Source organism: Schistocerca gregaria, chromosome 7, assembly GCF_023897955.1.
Source record: "Schistocerca gregaria isolate iqSchGreg1 chromosome 7, iqSchGreg1.2, whole genome shotgun sequence".
Classification (NCBI taxonomy): domain Eukaryota; kingdom Metazoa; phylum Arthropoda; class Insecta; order Orthoptera; family Acrididae; genus Schistocerca; species Schistocerca gregaria.
In genome coordinates, this window is record NC_064926.1 from 548027968 (window position 1) to 548047083 (window position 19116).

General features: G+C 45.0%; 1 protein-coding gene across 1 annotated transcript in view; it reads left to right on the plus strand.

The window, feature by feature from the left end:
* Positions 1 to 19116, plus strand: part of LOC126282473 (uncharacterized) — a 293068-nt gene that overhangs the window by 191227 nt on the left and 82725 nt on the right. Inside the window, exon 8 of the mRNA XM_049982129.1 lies at positions 9672 to 9835. Coding sequence (XP_049838086.1) covers positions 9672 to 9835 — 164 coding nt within the window. The remainder of the gene's footprint in view (positions 1 to 9671; positions 9836 to 19116) is intronic.

Sequence of the window (19116 nt, forward strand, 5' to 3'; positions counted from 1 at the left end):
GTAGCACAAATGTGGGAAGTCGAGCGGTTTTTCTAGCAACGTATGCGTTATCTCAGTTGTTATGTCAACCTCAGTTCCATGTTAAACGACTTTACAAATTACCATACACACCACTACCGCAACCGCTGCTGAAAGAAAAGTTGCATTACTGAACACTTACTAATTGTTTACATTTACATGTTTCGGCACATGGGCGTAATAGTTTCTACTGCCATCAGAATGTTTTCAACATAATCTGCATCTAAGAACTAGTACTGTACAAAGACAATGCTTCATGCAAATCTTCCACGACATACGCTTCTAATATACAAAAATATGTTTATTAGACGAATTCTGTTTCGTCTTTGTCAGCAATGTTAGATTTCTATTTCAGTGTGGCGAGAACTAGTCTTATCATCAGACAGTCGATGCTGACCGATTTTGCAGAAAGATTAACATCACGGGCGTCTCTTCATTCACAGCACTAGATTGGTTTCTGGCCACGGAAATACGGGAGTCAATAACATTGTTCCCAATCCAATGGTGCTGTGTGCTCTCACTTTTAAATAACGGGTGCTTTCTATGGCACGCTAATTTTGGACTGTTCGGGGCTCTCGACGTTTGTGTCCGCCGTGGCAGAGTATTTCTTTTGTTTGGATTGTTCCTCTGTGAGCGTTTCTTCATCTGCAGCTTCGTGTGTCACGTGCGCTTTTCGGACTTCACGGGAGCTTTTGTATTATTATGGTGCGTTATCTAAACATGACGGAGCGGTTCTTCTTCACGAGAACACTCTTCAAAAACCCTCGCTTTCGAATCATTATCACAAAGCAGTTTGCGCACTTTGAAAGCTGGAAACTTGTGTGAGTTGTTTTCATCACCATATGCTGACTCCTGTGTAAATTTCTGCTTCCGTGGTCCACGTAAAAATTTGCCTGACGTAATCTTAGTACATGCATTGAAAATCCCTACAGCGCCCACATTAAGGCTCAGATTTTCACTGGCTCACACCACAGGTTCGGCAAACAGATTTCTTGTGACCTTTGTGGTTCAATCAGTTGCAGTAACTGTGTGTGCTAGTAAGCCAATGTCAATAATCATTTGATACTCAACCCACTGATTATAAACGCAGTTATTCCGTAATTACTATGTTCATTACTCACTCGAACGAACACCTCTTTATTATCTTTCAGTTTGCACTAAATGCAGGTACTACTGTCACTGAATTGGAATTACTGTTTCTTAGTACCTTTGAAGATGTCTCGCGCAGTCGTGGAGGAAACGTTAGGAGAATGTACTATACATCGACCACAGCCTATTAGCCCGAAGTTTTGTGATGTGGATGTTCCTTAGAAGTTGCCATTCACTAGTTTATCGTAAAATGTATCACACAATGTCAGCACTTTAAACGCAATATCAAGGCATGCCAATCCTCAATATTATTAACTACAATTGAAAACATTTCGCCTTCACTCAGTAAATTGATGGATGGATTGTATACTGTGAATTATACTGTGTACAACTATGACTTACTAAACTAATGGTTCAGTAATACTCCTGTTATAAGTTGCTTCTGTTTGTATTGAGGTTATTGGACACTTCTTGAAGGCTTGGGGTATTGCTGCTGCCTCCTATATCCTGCAACCCAGGTGTATTTTTCAGCCTCGGATGTCACTTCCTCCTCAGTCACTGCTGCCCTATCATGCTCTTTGATTCTTAGAACTGCAATTTGGTATCTGTACTAGCTGTAGATAATTGTTCGTTGCGTTTTCCATTAGACTTGTTTGAACAGAGACTGAAAAATACGATAAAAGTAATCCACTCATTCATTCATTCATTCATTCATTCACACATTGTGCACAGCTTATCCCATCCATCACGAAGGAGATCCCTAGCAGATTAAAACTGTGTGCGAGACGGGGTTTCGAATCTGAAACCTTTACCTTTCACGGGCTAGTGCTCTACTAACTTTTTTTAACTAAAAGTATTTTTATATCTCAAACAAAATGCTTGAAATGTCACCTATAAAGTTCATTGTTTTATGCACATTTCACAAAATATCTTTATGTGAACTTTATGTCACACAGTTGGTTCACTGAAATGCTTTCTTAATGAAAAAAAGGAAAAACAGATCTGAACTGTTGTCTTTGCAAGTTAACTACTGATCATATATTAAAACAACTTTCACTGTATGCTGTGGAAAAAGCTTCATTATTTATTCATTATTCGAAATTCATACTTTATTTGGAGCTATATCTTTCAGTTTCACCTTTAAGGAGTTATCAACTGAATGGCATGCTTTTACATTACAATTTCTGTGTTCCTTAACACCAGATTTGAGCTAGCTGCTGTTCTTGTTCACTTATCTTAGAAACTTTTGTCACATTATTTTTCCCTGTTCACAAATAAACTTGTAGTTATCAATGGAGCGCTGGACACAGGCACTGGATTACAAAAGAAAACATAGTCTTCAACGTCTGATGAAGCTGGAACACTGTAGGAAACATAACAACTTTCTTTTATAAAGCTTGGCGAGTAGCACATCAATAGCACATTACAACACGCTTCTGCTTTTTATTGAAGCTCACTGGAAATTTATCATTTACAATACAACATCTTCTGCAATGTATTGAAGCTCACTGGAAATTTATCATTTACGCGTTTTAGATGTAAATAATATTCAGTTACGTAGATTAAACATTCAATAACTCAATCGTAAAAATTATGTAAATTAAGCTACGGAGTCGGAAGGGCCTTGTAACAACTCTCAGTAAAATATATGATTATAAGGATTACATAGTATTTCTGTGGTAGATACATAATACCGAGGGACTGGAGTTTCCACTAATTCGCTGAATCTTCTACTTGTCTGGCGTGCCTGAAATGTGACATCTTCAATGTATCTTTTTATGGTTGAACCCAGTGTTATTAAAACTGTACTGGAGTAATGAACAAGAACACTGCGAGGCTCAGTTTACTTTCTTGTCACTTGACTCACCAATCGTGGTGCACTGTTGATCTTAGTCTGGGAAAGGGCACCATCAGATATTGTTCTTCATTCAAGCGGTAAGAGTAAGCAGGGACCTGGAGAAAGGGTGGTACGGCCATTGAGTATACTGGAAGGCGTCTTGCTTCATTCAATGGTGGAATTTTAACGGCTTCGTCGTCGTTCTCGAACTTGCTTGTACAGCTCGAGATATGTAGGAATGTATAGTCGCCATGTGCATACACGCAGTAGTCAATTTTCGTGAGAGATCCAGAGCTACGTCATCATTTGAATGTTTCCAGTTGGTGGACTGTTTCTGTGGTATCTATCAAATCGAAGATAGGAACGGCTCTAATTCACTTGTCCTTACTTTAAGAGAGAGAGAAGTCCTATGTAACCCTAGAAATCTTTTTCAAAATTGAGAGGTCATCGAGAAACGCAGCACTTTTATGTGATTATGAGACTATTACTACAGAACATGGCTTCGACTGTCACGTCTGCAAGAGCAAGCCAGTCAAATGTGTCAACGAACTCACAGCTAATGCTGAAGTACCCAAGCACAGCTCACCACCCGTCCTTGCAGCTTTACTTCCGCCAGTACCTCATCTCCTACCTTCTCGTTAAAGACAAAGGTCCCGGCTTCGAAACCCGGTCTGCCACACAGTTTTAATCTGCTACGAAGTTAAATATCAGTGCGCACTCAATTTCAGAATGAAAAATTCATTCTAGAAACATCCCCCATTCTGTGACTAAGCCGTGTTTCCGCAGCAACCTTTCTTCCACGAGAGCTAGTATGCAAGTTTAGGAAAAGAACTTCTGTGAAATTTGGAAGGAAGGAGATGAGGTACTCGTGGAAGTAAAGCTGGTAGGGCGGCTCTTGAATCTCAGTTAGGTAGCTCAGTCGCCTGCATTTGGCAGAACAATGGTGAAGACATGTTGCTTCCGATCCCCGCACGGAGCGAGTGCTCACCTGTGTTTACATTCTGTTGGCCGCCTCTTGGGCTCCGCTTTAGTTTACACTATAAAATGGCGAATCAGTACCGAAAAACAACCCTCAAGGTTACGTTCTGCAGCGACCTCTCCTGACCCAAGGTCCTCAGTTTGGAACGACTTCTATGCAAAGTCACAGCCATTATAGACATACACCTCTCTATCGTAGGTAGAATGGTCTACGTCAAGGTCTTAAATGACGTTGCGTGTGACTGGCTCACGAGGGAAACGTTTCGCGGTCAATGATTTTGCCATGCCGATAGTAACATCAGTAATGTTAGCGTGGATCACCACGAATTGAATTATCGGCCGAGAGCGTTGTTGCGAAGCTACGTCCATACTGGATGGTGAGCAAACATGCAGTGGAAAAATGAGTGGAATTCAAGACTTACCGTTTCCTGACGTGAGTCTGGCAGGTCCTGGTCGATCTATGCAGCCACGTGCTATCATATCTTCAAATTGGTGGATGCTGATCCATTATTATGTAACACTGGCCACCCTAGTACATGCTCCAGGTGCAGCTTATACAACTCCCACCTGCAGACATCGATCACAGCGCTGGTGACGTACACGGCGGCCCTTATAATTCCCGCTGCCTCACACTGCTGCCCACTTCCGTCATCCAACACATCACACCTCCCCCAGGACATTGCCCAGGTGATCGACCAACTCGACCGGACTCCGATCCTATCCTACAGACGACGCTGTGGCCGAATGGCGATGCGGCCAATAACTACAAGACACAAATCGAATATCGAGTCGCTCATCGTGCCAACGGATGCCTTTGTGCTTCTCACTGTTATCCAACACAGTGACTAAATCTTTGGAAAGAATGTTCCCCAAGGCGCCGCAAGTGGACACTCTGGATGCTGTCGGAACAAGGAGATCTACTGTCAGTAGAAAACGACGACAATGCCCGTCTGTGTGGCACAAAACAGAAGACGACGGCTGAAGGCGACAGTAATGAGCCAGGACAGTAAACGGAGATGTCTCTACCCGTCACTCCAGAGAACTACACGACCATTATCATTCAGGATGAAACAGCACCTCCTTACTAGCACTCTATGCGGCCCTCCCATGTCTGGAGAAACACGTAAAAGACGAGAAAGCTCCCACAACCACTGCGTGGGTCGGCGACGAAGACGTGATCGGGCACTAGGGCTGACATAGCCAGTGCCAGCCCCCTAAATATGTTCAACGACATGGTCAACTCCCCCCTTCTTCCCCCGCCCTGTGGTCCTCCAATAAACATACAGGGTTGCGACGATTAATACCAACATGACTGGTGCACACACGAAGATCCCACTACTATGTGAGATGCTCTGGGCATCAGATGTTGACATCTCTTTGTTGCAAGACGGGAGGCTAGACACATTCGCCGAAGTTTATGGATATGCTGCCTATAACTCCACTTGTGGTCCAGTCGGTAGCGAAATGACGGTCTATGTTCATGACGACCTTTCTGTGTTTGACATTCTTTACTCCCCTCTGCCGGGAGAATGGCTCTCCCTTTGGGAAAGCAAACCGTTAACGTATGTGCCCCATCAGGCACAACCGGGCACCATGAGTGGTACAGATTTTACTCTCAAGACATTGTCTCACCTCTCCTTTGGATGTACAACCACTGCCTCGTTTGGGGTGACTTCAGATGTGTGCTGCACCACAAATACCAGGTGCCACACTACACCTCGTGTCAAGAACTTTGTACAGTGGTGTGTGACCTTTGTCTCACAGATATGTGAGAAAAAGTGCATGGTAGTCACACCTTTCATACCAGCCACTCTGCCAGCTGTCTGAACAGGAAACGTGTCTCCTCTGAACTCTGGCTGGGTTGGCCACTAGCTTTCTTGGGTCAGAGCACTACGATCTGAACTTTTCGCTTTCTGCATCAGACAGACTGACACAACTGTGGACCATGGATGATGAACACGTCTCGTCTAAAAACTAGGACTGCTGTCAGCATGTTGCTGCATCTTGGGCAACCTGTGAACAAGTCGCCTGAACCAGACGACTTAATAATGTCGCAGTGGGTGGGTACGTACTGGGAATTGATGACACCCGACTTCAGTGACCGCCTGCCTTCGTCACAGGCCTACTAAACCATTCCACAAGCCCTACAGAGGATCGTAGTTACTGCTTTTCATCCGATTACCATGTTAAGCACAGATTGTAAGATCTACACTAGAGTTCTGCCAATGTGTGTATGGTGTGTGCTACCGCTGGTCCTGTCCTCAGAACAGACGACACAATGGGGCGAAATCGACCCACTAATGCCCACAGACGAATACCAGCACCTGATAACACCATCGGCATCTTATCGCCTTCGTGCTTGGACTTCGACAGCGCCTTCGACATAGCCTAAGTCCAGTTCCTCCTGCCGGTAGCAGCATGTCTCGGTTTCCCCTGCTTTTCATCTACGTTCTGCGACGACTGTTAACTGATGCAGACTCACAAATGCAGGTCAACGGCAGGGTGGTGGGGACAGTGCCCACCCGGTGCTCCGTATGGCAAGGATGCCCTCTCCCCACGAATTTATGCGCAGTTACCTTGGAACCGCTCATAAGAAGGCTACTAGCTCACCTTTCAGATCTGACACTACCCAATCATATCTTTCACTGTCGAGCATACAACGGCGACCTTCTTCTACTTGTACCATTGAGTGCCAAGATTCATATCGCGCTGTAGTGGATCATGTGATACAGGAGTGCTGGAGACAGTCTTCTGAACATTGCCAAGTCATGAATTATGAATATCAGACGTGGCCTTCAGCAGGATGCGGACTTGCTCCTGCCTCAGGTCGATGACGTTTGACACTGTGCATCACCTTCATGAATAAAGTGTGTCGTTTAGTAACGATGCACTATCATAGATTGCTACAATCAGTCCGCACTGACACCCATCAGCCCATCATATGAAGCCTGGACCTCCTCCATCCCATCAACATTCGCGTGGCATCAAACAAGTCCTCCTTATGCTGGTGGTGCTCGGGCGGCCTTCAACTGTTCATATTCGAAGTACATTGTGACACCCTCACCCTCCACCCAGGTGAGGATGGATTGGACCTCGTCAGAGTGGGAGCACGTTGATGGATTTGTACATGAGCACATTGACGAAACAATGGAATTGATGACACACGTCCCTCATATGAAGTCTCCTCGAACGCCTCATTGCGGTCTCTACCACCAGTGAGCTTCGCTCATGTTACACCTCCTCTGTCCCACATCTCCGACTTCAACGTAGAATACAGCTATGTACTTGATGGACTCCCCAGCACAAGACCACCGATAGTGAAGGATTTCTCCCAGATGATACTGCTACACATTCCCCACAATGTCACAGACGGAGCGGTTCTGGGCGCTACAGTCTGGAAGCGCGCGACTGGTACGGTTAGAGGTTCGAATCCTGCCTCAGGCATGGGTGTGTGTGATGTCCTTAGGTTAGTTAGGTTTAAGTAGTTCTAAGTTCCAGGGGACTTATGACCACAGCAGTTGAGTCCCATAGTGCTCAGAGCCATTTGAACCATTTTTTTGTCCGTGACGCCAGTCACCCAGAAGTTCGATGGCCAATAGTATGGCCGTCGATTCACATGCCCTTTTATTCCTGCTGCAGTAAGGGCATTGTGATATTGTGTTGTCAATCAAAAATCTGTGACGAAGCTCCACCTCCACGATATTGGGCGAACCAAGGCCCCTTTATGCCTGAGTTGTATTCATCTGGACACTGACGAGCACAGATTGACATGCGCAACGTACCACGACGTATGGCAGTTAGTTACACGCATCCTTGGATGTTTCCTTCACGCCCCGCCTGCAGAAGTTGAATGATGGATGCTTCTCTATCCAGCAGACTCTCATTTTCCAGCCACGAAACGTAACGCATTGACACGGCTTAAAGGCATGTCTGTTGCGTACCTCTTCGAGGTCGATCCGTGTTTGGTATTAGAAGAGGAGCCTGATTTGAATTATGCACAATGGAAACGTGCCCTTTTGTCGAAACTAAATACTTATGGGTGATGACTTAAATTATCTGCACATAAGACCATCTTACAAATCTGTTATCGCCTATCATAAACTTTTCCATTGCTGTTTTCATGCGGTACTATAATTTGATTGAGGAAGGGAATTGACTTTAAGTAGAATTATTATTTACAAGCGGATTTTGTAAATTCAGAAAATTTATTATTATGCACAACCATCATCTTCGTATGAACAAGATAACATTGAACATGTGACAGGATCATAGTCACTGAATGATTGAAATTTACTAGAGGGAAACTAATAGCAAAGGAGGAACCAGCTGACGAATTTTGTATGAGAAGGTGAGAAGGAGGGTGGGTAGGTACACGGGAAAACGGAAGATAATTTTGCGTTAAAATTCTGCCTGATTCACACAAGACTCAAAACAGGCATGAAACATTATATTCGTCTACCGAAGGTACCACCGGGCTGAAGTGAGGAGTGTACCAGTTCAGAAATAAAGACTTCCCATCGACAAGCGACAGTGAAGCTGCACACGCGATTGTGCTTCAAATACAGATACCCTCCCGTATCACACAGGCAATTCTCGTAATAGTAGACTCAAGTTATTAATGAAGGCAGTGCACTCGCATGGGCAATCGTACATTGATTACTACGATTCACGTGTTGTTCACGGGTATGCGCTAAAGATTGTTCACAGACGTCAAAAATGAATCCAGTCGAGGGACAGCTTTTATCAGAATTAGCATGATACACGAAAAAATACGGCACTTAATTATTCAAATGTAAGACTCTTTTGAAGCCTTTGGTGGTGGGAGGCACTTTTTTTTTTATAGGAGTGGAGGCTGGACGTCTTCAAACGCCGGTTGCCATAAAGCGGCAACGACTCTGACTTGACAAGGAAGGAACTCGCGCTAATGTTCTAGAGAAATCTATCAGTAACAGAGAGTGGTAAAGACTCCGTTTCGTGGGCAATAAAAAGCTGGGAGACTCCGAAGGAAAAGCTAAGAGAATCGATACTACAGCATCGACTCTTACAGACCCTCACCATCCGATCTCGAACACACAAAGTCACAGGTATCAGATGACCAGAAATTAGGAGGTGTAAATGGAAGCGGGCCGATATATGAAATAACACACACCGTGTGCGTTCCATTCACGTGACACAAAAAGACAGAAAAACGTCGTCTGTGTTATTTATTGATGAACATGAATGATTGAATCAGTATTGAAAGTCAGCGTCTACAGCCCTCTTTCAGTCCATGCATAATCTATGCAGTACAGTGGTTGTGAATTGGGAACATATCTTCTGGTACTTTAGAACTTTTGTTCCACATTTCTGTAGAATAAATCCTTTTTTGTTATTAGCTGTACTCCTCCAGGATAGCATGCAGTGCATGACACTGACCTTTATTTCTGCTATTTTTAAATCACTGTTATTTGTTTGGGAGTGAGATTTGCTAAGATTAAGGGTGAAGTTGTTAGTTATGAGCTGTTCCATTGTTCTCCTGTTTGTGTCTGGTATGGATGTATTTGGACTCTTTATTAATGTACTTGTGTAGACTGCAAGCGTTACCGTTGTTAATACTACTGCACTGTCGTGCGTAAATCTTCTACGCGAGCCAGGAATTGGAGTGGGGGAAGTATTGAGCCTTGTGGGACATCATTTTAAACTTTTTTCCTGTTTAGTTTCGTTCCAATAAAGAAGCATCGTAGTGAGGTGTGGTTTGTGACTGGTGCAGGCGGAGGCGGTACAGGAGGGACGTGCACTGGAGGGCGGCCAGGGCGGAGGCGGTGGAGGACGAGAGCCGCGCGTACGACCTGATGCTGGCGTCGCCCGACGTCGAGGTGCGCCTGTGCGAGGCGCTCTCCCACTCCGAGAGCGAGCAGCCGCTGCTGCCCACAGGTGGGTGCCACACACAGGCGGAAAAGCGGGAATACCGTGCTTTACGGCGTAACGTGTCCAAGAGAAGGGATCGATTTCTGGAGTGCACTCTGAGGCGTTAAGCAATGATTAGGTTGGTAGTGGAGGAAAGTAGAGTAAGAGCGAGACTTGAATATAGTGAATAAGTTCAAACGGACGAAGCGTGATATAGTTATGCAGAAATAAAATGACTTGAGCAAGATACATTAGTGTGCAGAGCTACATCAAACCAGTCTTCGGACTAGTGTCTACGAAAACGACATCATAAAGAACAATTACGAGTCTTCTGGTTATATAATGTTGCAAACAGAACATTTGCAGCGTTTGCCGGCCCGTGTGGCCGAGTGGTTCTAGGCGCTTCAGTCTGGAACCGCTCAGGTTCGAATCCTGCCTCGGGCATGGGTGTGTGTGATGTCCTTAGGTTAGTTAGGTTTAAGTAGTTCTGAGTTCTAGGGGACTGATGACCTCAGAAGTTAAGTCCCACAGTACTCAGAGCCATTTGAACCATTTGCAGTGTTTACAGATGGATTAACACAATGTATTCGAGAACTGATGTGTATGCCATACAGCAATTCTCGTGGAAATGTAAATCATGCACAAAATTAAACCACACTTCTCCTAAGTCTAATAGGGAATTCTACAGTGCACTATCATCGTTGTTGTTGTTGATGTCTTCAGTCCAAATACTTATTAGGAGCAGCTATCCACGCTAGTCTATTCTGCGCAAGCCTCTTCATCTCTGCATAACTACGGCAAGCTACATCTTTCTGAATCTGCTTACTCTATTCATCTCTTTAGCCTTCCTCTACTATTTTAACCGCGTAAACTTCCGTCCTTTACCAAATCCCCCTGCTGGTCTGGGGGTTACAATAGGCACAAGGTATTCCTGCCTGATGTAAGAGGCGACTAAATGGAGTCTCCCATCTTTTGGACCTACAAGTTCCGGTCCCATTTTATGGTTTTACCTCCACATTCCAAATTCTAAATAAGTGCTGGCCGTATGGGGAAAGACGCCTTATGTGGTGCATCAGTTATCCATAGTACAATTAGATTTAATCTCCGGCACCTCTTCTTGTCATGGCTTTGCATATACACTTGCTATTCAGCTATTTGTGCGAGGACACCGTCTCGGGTGCGTCATCTTCTTCCCTTGTCTCCTGTCTTCTTGTGCCCCCATGACAATAATTGATTTCTTGGCACTTAACAGCCTCCTCTGGCTCCTCTCATGCAGAAGGGGTACCTTGTGAGCCTCCCTTCCAAGGTCTCTACTAATGTCACAGTGGACACACTCTAGTGGCTAAATGAGCCACAAGCTGCTGGCCAAAGAGCTTCGCGATCTTTCTCCATTCCTGTAACTTACTTCGGAGATCCCCTCACAGGAAGCCCCTACTGAGAAGTGAGAGAGCAAGCAAATGAAGAAGAAGTGTACTAAGAAACAGGACCCTCTTGTAGCCCCAACACCACCACTCCCTACTAGTTCTGCATCTGAGGATGAGGTGGAGATTTTAGCGTCCCCCAAGGATCTGTCTCTCACTGACGCCTCATCCGCAATGACGATGGATACATATACTCAACTGGTGGCAGCAGGTGATTCTACAACATAGCCTGCTTCCTTGGTCACTACATGTCTTCCCCGATTCCAGGAAGTGTCATCCTCTAGTGGATCAGTAGCGGTTTTTTTCTCCCACCTGGCTGAGTTACATAAATTTTTAAGTGTTACATCTACTTTTTGCATTGTCCTTCAGGAAACATGGTTTGCTGCAATGTGTATCCCCCTCCACCCACCCTTGGTGGCTATCAGGGGTACTACAAAAACCATCCTGCCTGTGACACATCGTCAGGTGGAGTTTGCATCTTTGTCCTTACCTCTGACTGTAGTGAACCTGTGGCCCTTCAGACACCTTTGAAAACTGTGGCTCTCAGGGTGAGGACAATGCAGGAAATTACCATCTGTAACATCTACCTCCCTCCAGATGGTGATGCAACACCCCATGTATTGGCCGCATTAATTTCGTAACTCTCCCCATCTTTTCTCCTTCTGAGTGATTTTAATGCCCGTAACCCTTTGTGGGGTGGAACAACTCGACATTTGCCTCCTAAATACAGGTGCTCCCACACATTTCAGTATGGCACATAGCACATATTCAGCCACTGACCTCTCAGTTTGCAGTCCTAGCCTTCTCCCATCTATCCATTGGAGAGCACATGACGACTTGTGTAGTAGTGATAACTTTCCACTCTTCCTGTCCCTACCACAGCGTCCCTCATATCGCCGCTTGCTCAGTAGGGCTCTTCCCAAGGCTGATTGGGATACTTCCACATCGTTTACCACCATTGAATCTCTGTTGCATGCCATCATGAAATGATTCACACCATCACTAATACCATTGTTGCTGCAGCTGAGTCGAAAATGGCTTTTTCCTCCAGTTAGCCCTGGCAGAAGTCAGTGCCTTGGTGGTCACCTGAAATCACTGCAGCCATTAGAGACTGTAGGCTGGCTCTTCAACAACATGTCACCCATCCCTGGAGAACCTCATTGCCTTCAAATGGCTCTGTGCCCAGGTTCACCTACTCATCAAATGAAGAAAGCAGGAGTGTTGGGAACGCTATGTCTCTACCATTGGAACACGAACCTCCCAGTCCCAAGTTTGAACCAAGCTCCAACGACTTTACAGCTGTTGGACCTCTGCAGGTGCACCTTGAATTTCCACAAATGAAGCTGTGTCTGCCAATCCAGATTTAATCGCAGAGCATTTTGCCAAGTATTATGCTTGCACCTCTGCATCTCCTCAAACAGTTGGTGGACTGACAACACCTTTCTTTTGCTCCACGCCATACTGAGCCATATAATGCTCCCTTCAGTGCATGGGATATTATCAGTGCTCTTGCTGACTGTCCTGACACATCCCCAGGCACAGACCGCATCCATTCGCAAATGCTGAAACATCTGTCAGCGAAGTCCCAGCACCACCTTCTTGCCATCTTCAACCACATCTGGAGCGATGGCGAATTCCCGTCACAATGGCGGTAAAGTATCATCGTCCCAGTGCTAAAGCCTGATAAGGACCCACCAGATGTTGACAGCTATCATCCTATCAGCCTAACCAACGTTCTGTGCAAGCTTCTCGAACATATGGTGAGCTGCCGATTGTGTTAACTCCTTGAGTCTTCGCACCTTCTGGCTTCACCGCAGGGCGGTTTTCGCCAAGGACACCATCGACAACTTGGTGCACCAGGAGACTGCCATTCTATTGGCTTCTTCCCAGCGACAACACCTTATTGTTGTCTTTTTCGACCTGAAAAATGCCTATGACACCACTTGGCGACACCAAATCGTCGTTACTCTGTATGAGTGGCGTCTCCGGGGCCTGCTCCCGATTTTTATACAGAACTTTTTGTCGCTCCACACTTTAAGAGTTTGTGTCGTCCTTCCCACAGTACACCTCACAGACAAGAGACTGGGGTCCTGCAGGGGTCTGTCCTGAATGTACCACTCTTTTTAACTGCCATCAATGGTCTTGCATTACCGGTAGGGTCCTCAGTATCTCCCCTCCTACACGCTGACGATTTTTGTATTTCCTTCTGCTCCTCTTCTATTGTTGCGGCTGAATTCCGGCAGCAGAGAGCTATATAGAAGCCGCAGTTGTGGCCCTCACTCACAGCTTTCAGTTTTCGGCTGCCAAAACTTGTCTCAACCACCTCTGTTGTTTTCGTACTGTCCATCCCCATCTAGAACATTATCTTGATGACTAACTACTAGATGTAGTGGAGACTTACCGCCTTTTGGGACTGGTATTCGAGGCACGCTTAATTTGGCTTCCCCATCTTCGTCAGCTTGAGGGTAAGTGCTTGTGGCGCGTTAATATTATTCGATGCCTGAGCCACACCCTGTCCACCACTGTGGAGTTTGTCTTGCAGTGGGAGCCATCCGAACTAGTCCAGTGAACAGCCTCCTTGTGGAAGCTGACGTTTCTCCATTGCGAATCTAGCGGTAATTACTGCTTGTCAATTATGCTGCCCACATTCACAGTTCGCCTCGCCATCCAAATTTGCGTATCCTTTTCCGCAACACGGTGATCCATCTCCTGCAAAGGTGGCCCAGAACTGGGAATCCCCTCGCCGTCCATGTCTGATTGCTTCTTACTGAATTGGACGCTTCCCCTATGCTTTCTTTCCTGCAGGTCCACTTCTGTACACCTCCATGGTCCATACTTCGGCCACAGCTTCTGCTGGACCTATTACAAGGTCCCAAAGGCTCAGTTACAACGGAGGCCCTCCGCGAGCAATTTCTTTCTCTTCTGGGCGAGTTTGAGGGCTCAGAAATGGTGTAAACGGATGGATCAATGGTCGACGGTCTTGTTGGCTTTGCTTACGCTCACGTTGGCCATACTGAACAGCGCTCCGTGCCAGATGGCTGCAATGTTTTCACTGCAGAGTTGGTTGCCATCTATCGCGCTCTTGAGCATATCCGTCCTGCGCCGGTGAGTTCTTCGTCACCTGTAGTGACTGCTTAAGCAGCCTACGAGCTCTCGACCAGTGTTTCCCTTTCCATCCTTTGGTAATGACGATCCATAACTCTCTTTATGCGAGCTGCAGCAGTGGACGTTTAGTGACCTTCATTTGGACCCCAGGACATGTCGGGATAACGGGCGATGAACTTACTGACCGCCTGTCCAAACAGACTACCAGTAAGCCAATTCTGGAGATTGATGTGCTGGAGACCGATTTGCAATCGGTCTTACGCTGCAAAATTTTCGCGATCTGGGATACTGAATGGTGCACCCTCAGTACACCATATAAACTCACTGTTATCAAGGACACAACAATTGTGTGAGGATCATCCATGCGAGCCACTCACAGAGAATCTGTTGTCCTTTGCTGCCTCTGAGTCGGGCATAAGTGGCTAACAGACAGCCACCTCCTCCGCCACGAGGTCCCGTCTAAGTGTCGCTGTGGCTCTCCTATGACTGTCGTCCAGGTCTTGTTGGACTGCCCAAATTTTAGCCGCTCTGCGGCAAACTTTTAACCTGCCCAGCATCATAGCTAAGGTGTTGGGCGACAATGCCTTAACAGGAGATTTAGTTTTATGTTTTATTCGTGAGGGAGGTTTTTCTTGTAGCATCTCGAGGTGGGTGTCTGGCCTTTTCTCCGAGGCCTCCACCCTCCGTCCGATTTAACACTCTGTCAGCCTTTCTGTGCATTTTGTTTGCCTTGTTGTTCGATTTTCCCTGTGTGTGTTCATCTCGCCTTGTCTTTTCGGGCTGGATATTTTAGTGTGTTACAAAGTGCCTGGCTCATCCTCTTTTCAGTCTTGTGATCAGCCAGCCCAGACTATCTGCTTTATGACTTTAATACCTCCCTCTACTTTTCGTTGTGGTGTACGTTTTCCCCCTTTTTTTTGTTCCTTTCTTTCGATTTCTCTTTCGGTGTGGTTCCACATTCCTTTTACCACGTTATTCTTACCCAAATTAAATTTGGGTGTACCTGGTGGTTCATGGTGTGGGTTCCTGTAGTCATGTCCTATTTCATGAACCACGGGCAACTTATGAGTGGCCAAGTAAGTGGTCTCGAGAGTCGGGATACCAGTTACTTTGGAATAAGGCTCGGCATCTCGGACATATTCTGAGTCGTGGTTATTTTTGCGCTCATATGGCAAAGACTACCAAATCCACCTGTTAGTCGCACAGCCGTTAGGGGTAAAACCCAATGGGACTCGGGGCAAGTAAGGCTAGCAACCTGCTTCCCTGGTACTTCAAATATGATGCTGCAACAATCAGAGCAAAATGCCTCGGACCTCTGGAGGTGACGGTGTCCCACCTCTAACTGACAAACCAGGAACTCCTAAGATACGACTTGGCAAACAAATGGTAATGAGATGGGGAGCTATTAATATCAATGGGGGCTATACTGGGAAGAAGGTAGAGCTGGCAGAGGCTGCAAGTAAGATGGGGCTGGACGTTTTAGCTGTTAGTGACATTCGGGTAAGGGGTGAGAAAGAAGAGGAAGTGGGGGAATACAAGGTCTACCTGTCAGGAGTCTAAGCAGGAATAGCACAATGGGGTGTAGAGCTTTACATCAGGAAAGAAATGGAACCCAGCGTAGTTGCAATAAGGTATGTAAACGAACGACTGATGTGGATAGATTTGACAGTGTCTAGCAAGAAAATTAGGATTGTGTCAGTACATTCGCATTGGGAAGGGACAGATCAAGATAAGATTGATAGTTTTTATGGGGCACTCAGTGATGTAGTTGTTAGAGTAAAGGACAAGGATAGTGTTCTGCTCATGGGTGATTTTAACGCCAGGATTGGAAATCGAACAGCAGGTTATGAAAAGGTTATGGGTAAATTTGGAGAGGATATGGAGGCCAACAGGAACGGGAAACAACTCTTCGATTTCTGTGCCAGTATGGGCTTAGCAATCACAAACTCCTTTTTTTAAACATAAGAACATTCACCGGTATACTTAGAAGGCAGGGGAACCAGATCTGTCATTGAATATATAATAACAGATCAGGAATTCAGGATGGCTGTAGGAGAAAACGTGTATTCGTGAGATTCTTTGATGACACTGATCACTGTTTAATCTGCAGTGCAATTGGGATTGTGAGGCCGAAAGTGCAGGAGGTCAGGTCCATATGTAGGAGGATAAGAGTGGAGAAACTTCAGGATAAGGAAATCAGGCACAAGTACATAACAGAGATCTCAGAAAGGTGCCAGTTAGTTGAATGTAGTCAGTTACAGTCATTGGAAAAGGAATGGACAAGGTACAGGGACACAGTACTAGAAGTGGCTAAAGAATGTCTTGGAACAGTAGTGTGTAAAAGTAGGATGAAGCAAACAGCTTGGTGGAATGACACAGTCAAGGAAACCTGTAAAAGGAAATAGAAGGCGTATCAAAAATGGCTACATACTAGAGCTCAGGTAGACAGAGAAAGTTATGTTGAAGAAAGAAACAAAGCCAAACAGATAATTGCAGCATCCAAGAAGAAATCTTGGAAAGACCTTGGAAACAGGTTGGAGACTATGGGTCGAGCTGCTGGAAAACCATTCTGGAGTGTAATTAGCAATCTTCGAAAGAGAGGTAAGAAGGAAATGACAAGTATTTTGGACAGGTCAGGAAAACTGCTGGTGAATCCTGTGGATGCTTTGGGCAGATGGAGGGAATATTTTGAAGAGTTGCTCAATGTAGGTGAAATTACGATCAGTAATATTTCGGATATCGAGGCAGAATGGGATACGAATGATGATGGGAATAGGATCACATTTGAGGAAGTGGAGAAAATGGTCAATAGATTGCAGTGCAATAAAGCAGCTGGAGTAGATGAAATTAAGTCGGAACTCATCAAATACAGTGGAATGTCAGGTCTTAAATGGCTACACAGGATAAGTGAAATGGCCTGGGAGTCGGGACAGGTTCCATCAGACTGGATAAAAGCAGTAATCACACCAATCTTTAAACATGGAAACAAAAAAGATTGTAACAACTACAGAGGTATCTCTTTAATCAGCGTTGTGGGTAAAATCTTCTCAGGTATTGTTGAAAGAAAAGTGCGAGTATTAGTCGAGGACCAATTGGGAGAAGTGTTATGAGTGGAACAGGGAACTGTATCTATGCTTTACAGATCTAGAAAAGGCATATAACTGGGTTCCTAGGAGGAAGTTATTCTGTGTTCTACGAGATTATGGAATAGGAGGCAAACTTTTCCATGCATCTAAAGGTCTCTACATGGATAGTTAGGCAACAGTTAGAGTTGACGGTAAATTGAGTTCATGGTTCAGAGTAGTTTCAGGAGTAAGACAAGGCTGCAACCTGTCTCCACTGTTGTTCATATTACTTATGGATCATATGTTGAAAACAATAGACTGGCTGGGTGAGATTAAGATATGTGAACACAAAATAAGCAGTCTCGCATATGTGGATGACTCAGTTGTGATTCGAATGAAAGTTTGCAAAGTAATATTTCAGAGCTAGATCAGAAATGTAAGGACTATGGTATAAAGATTAGCATCTCCAAAACGAAAGTAATGTCAGTGGGAAAGAGATATAAACTGATTGAGTGCCAAATAGGAGGAATAAAGTAAGAACAGGTGGACGGTTTCAAGTACTTAGGATGCATATTCTCACAGGATGGCAACATACTGAAAGAACTGGAAGCGAAGTGTAGCAAAGCTAATGCAGTGAGTGCTCAGCTACGATCTACTCTCTTCTGCAAGAAGGAAGTGAGTACCAAGACTAAGTTATCTGTGCACCGTTCAATCTTTCGACCAACTTTGTTGTATGGGAACGAAAGCTGGGTGGATTCAGGTTACCTTATCAACAAGGTTGAGGTTACGGATATGAAAGTCGCTAGAATGATTGCAGGTACTAGAAGATGGGAACAATGGCAGGAGGGTGTCCACAATGAGGAAATCAAAGAAAAACTGGGAATGAACTCAATAGATGTAGCAGTCAGGGCAAACAGGCTTAGATGGTGGGGTCATGTTACACGCATGGGAGAAGCAAGGTTACCCAAGAGACTCATGGGTTCAACAGTAGAGAGGGTAGGAGGAGTCGGGGCAGACCAAGGAGAAGGTACCTGGATTTGGTTAAGAACGATTTTGAAGTAATAGGTTTAACATCAGAAGAGGCACCAATGTTAGCACTGAATAGGGGATCATGGAGGAATTTTATAAGGGGGACTATGCACCAGACTTAACGCTGAAAGGCATAATCAGTCTTAAATAAATGATGATTTTTTATCTTGAGCCTTGTGTGTGTCTGGAAGAAGGGACTGATGACCATGTAGTTTGGTCTCTTTTTATCCCAAACCAACCTACCAACCTCTACCAAACTGACGAGACCTTGAGGCCTCAGGATGTGTTCTATCTACTGGCCCGCTTTGTTAGTGAAGTTGTGCCATAAATTTTTTTCCTCAGTTTCTCATTCGAGCTATCCACCCAATCTGCAGCATTCTTCTGTGGCACTAGATTTCAAAATATTCATTTCTCTTCTTATCTGAACTGTTTATAGTTCACAAGACTACTCTCCATACAAATACCTTTCAGAAAGAATTCTCAGCAATCGAATTTATGTCATTGTTAACAAATTTCACTTTTTCAGAAACGCTGTTCTTGCTTATATCCTCTCTAATTCGGCCATCAGCAGTTTCTTTTTCTACCGAAACGGGAAAACTAGCAGTCTGTTTTTAGTGTCTCGTTTCCTAATTTCCTCAGCATCGCTGATTTACCTTCTATCCGTTACCTTTTCCTTACTTGCGTTAAA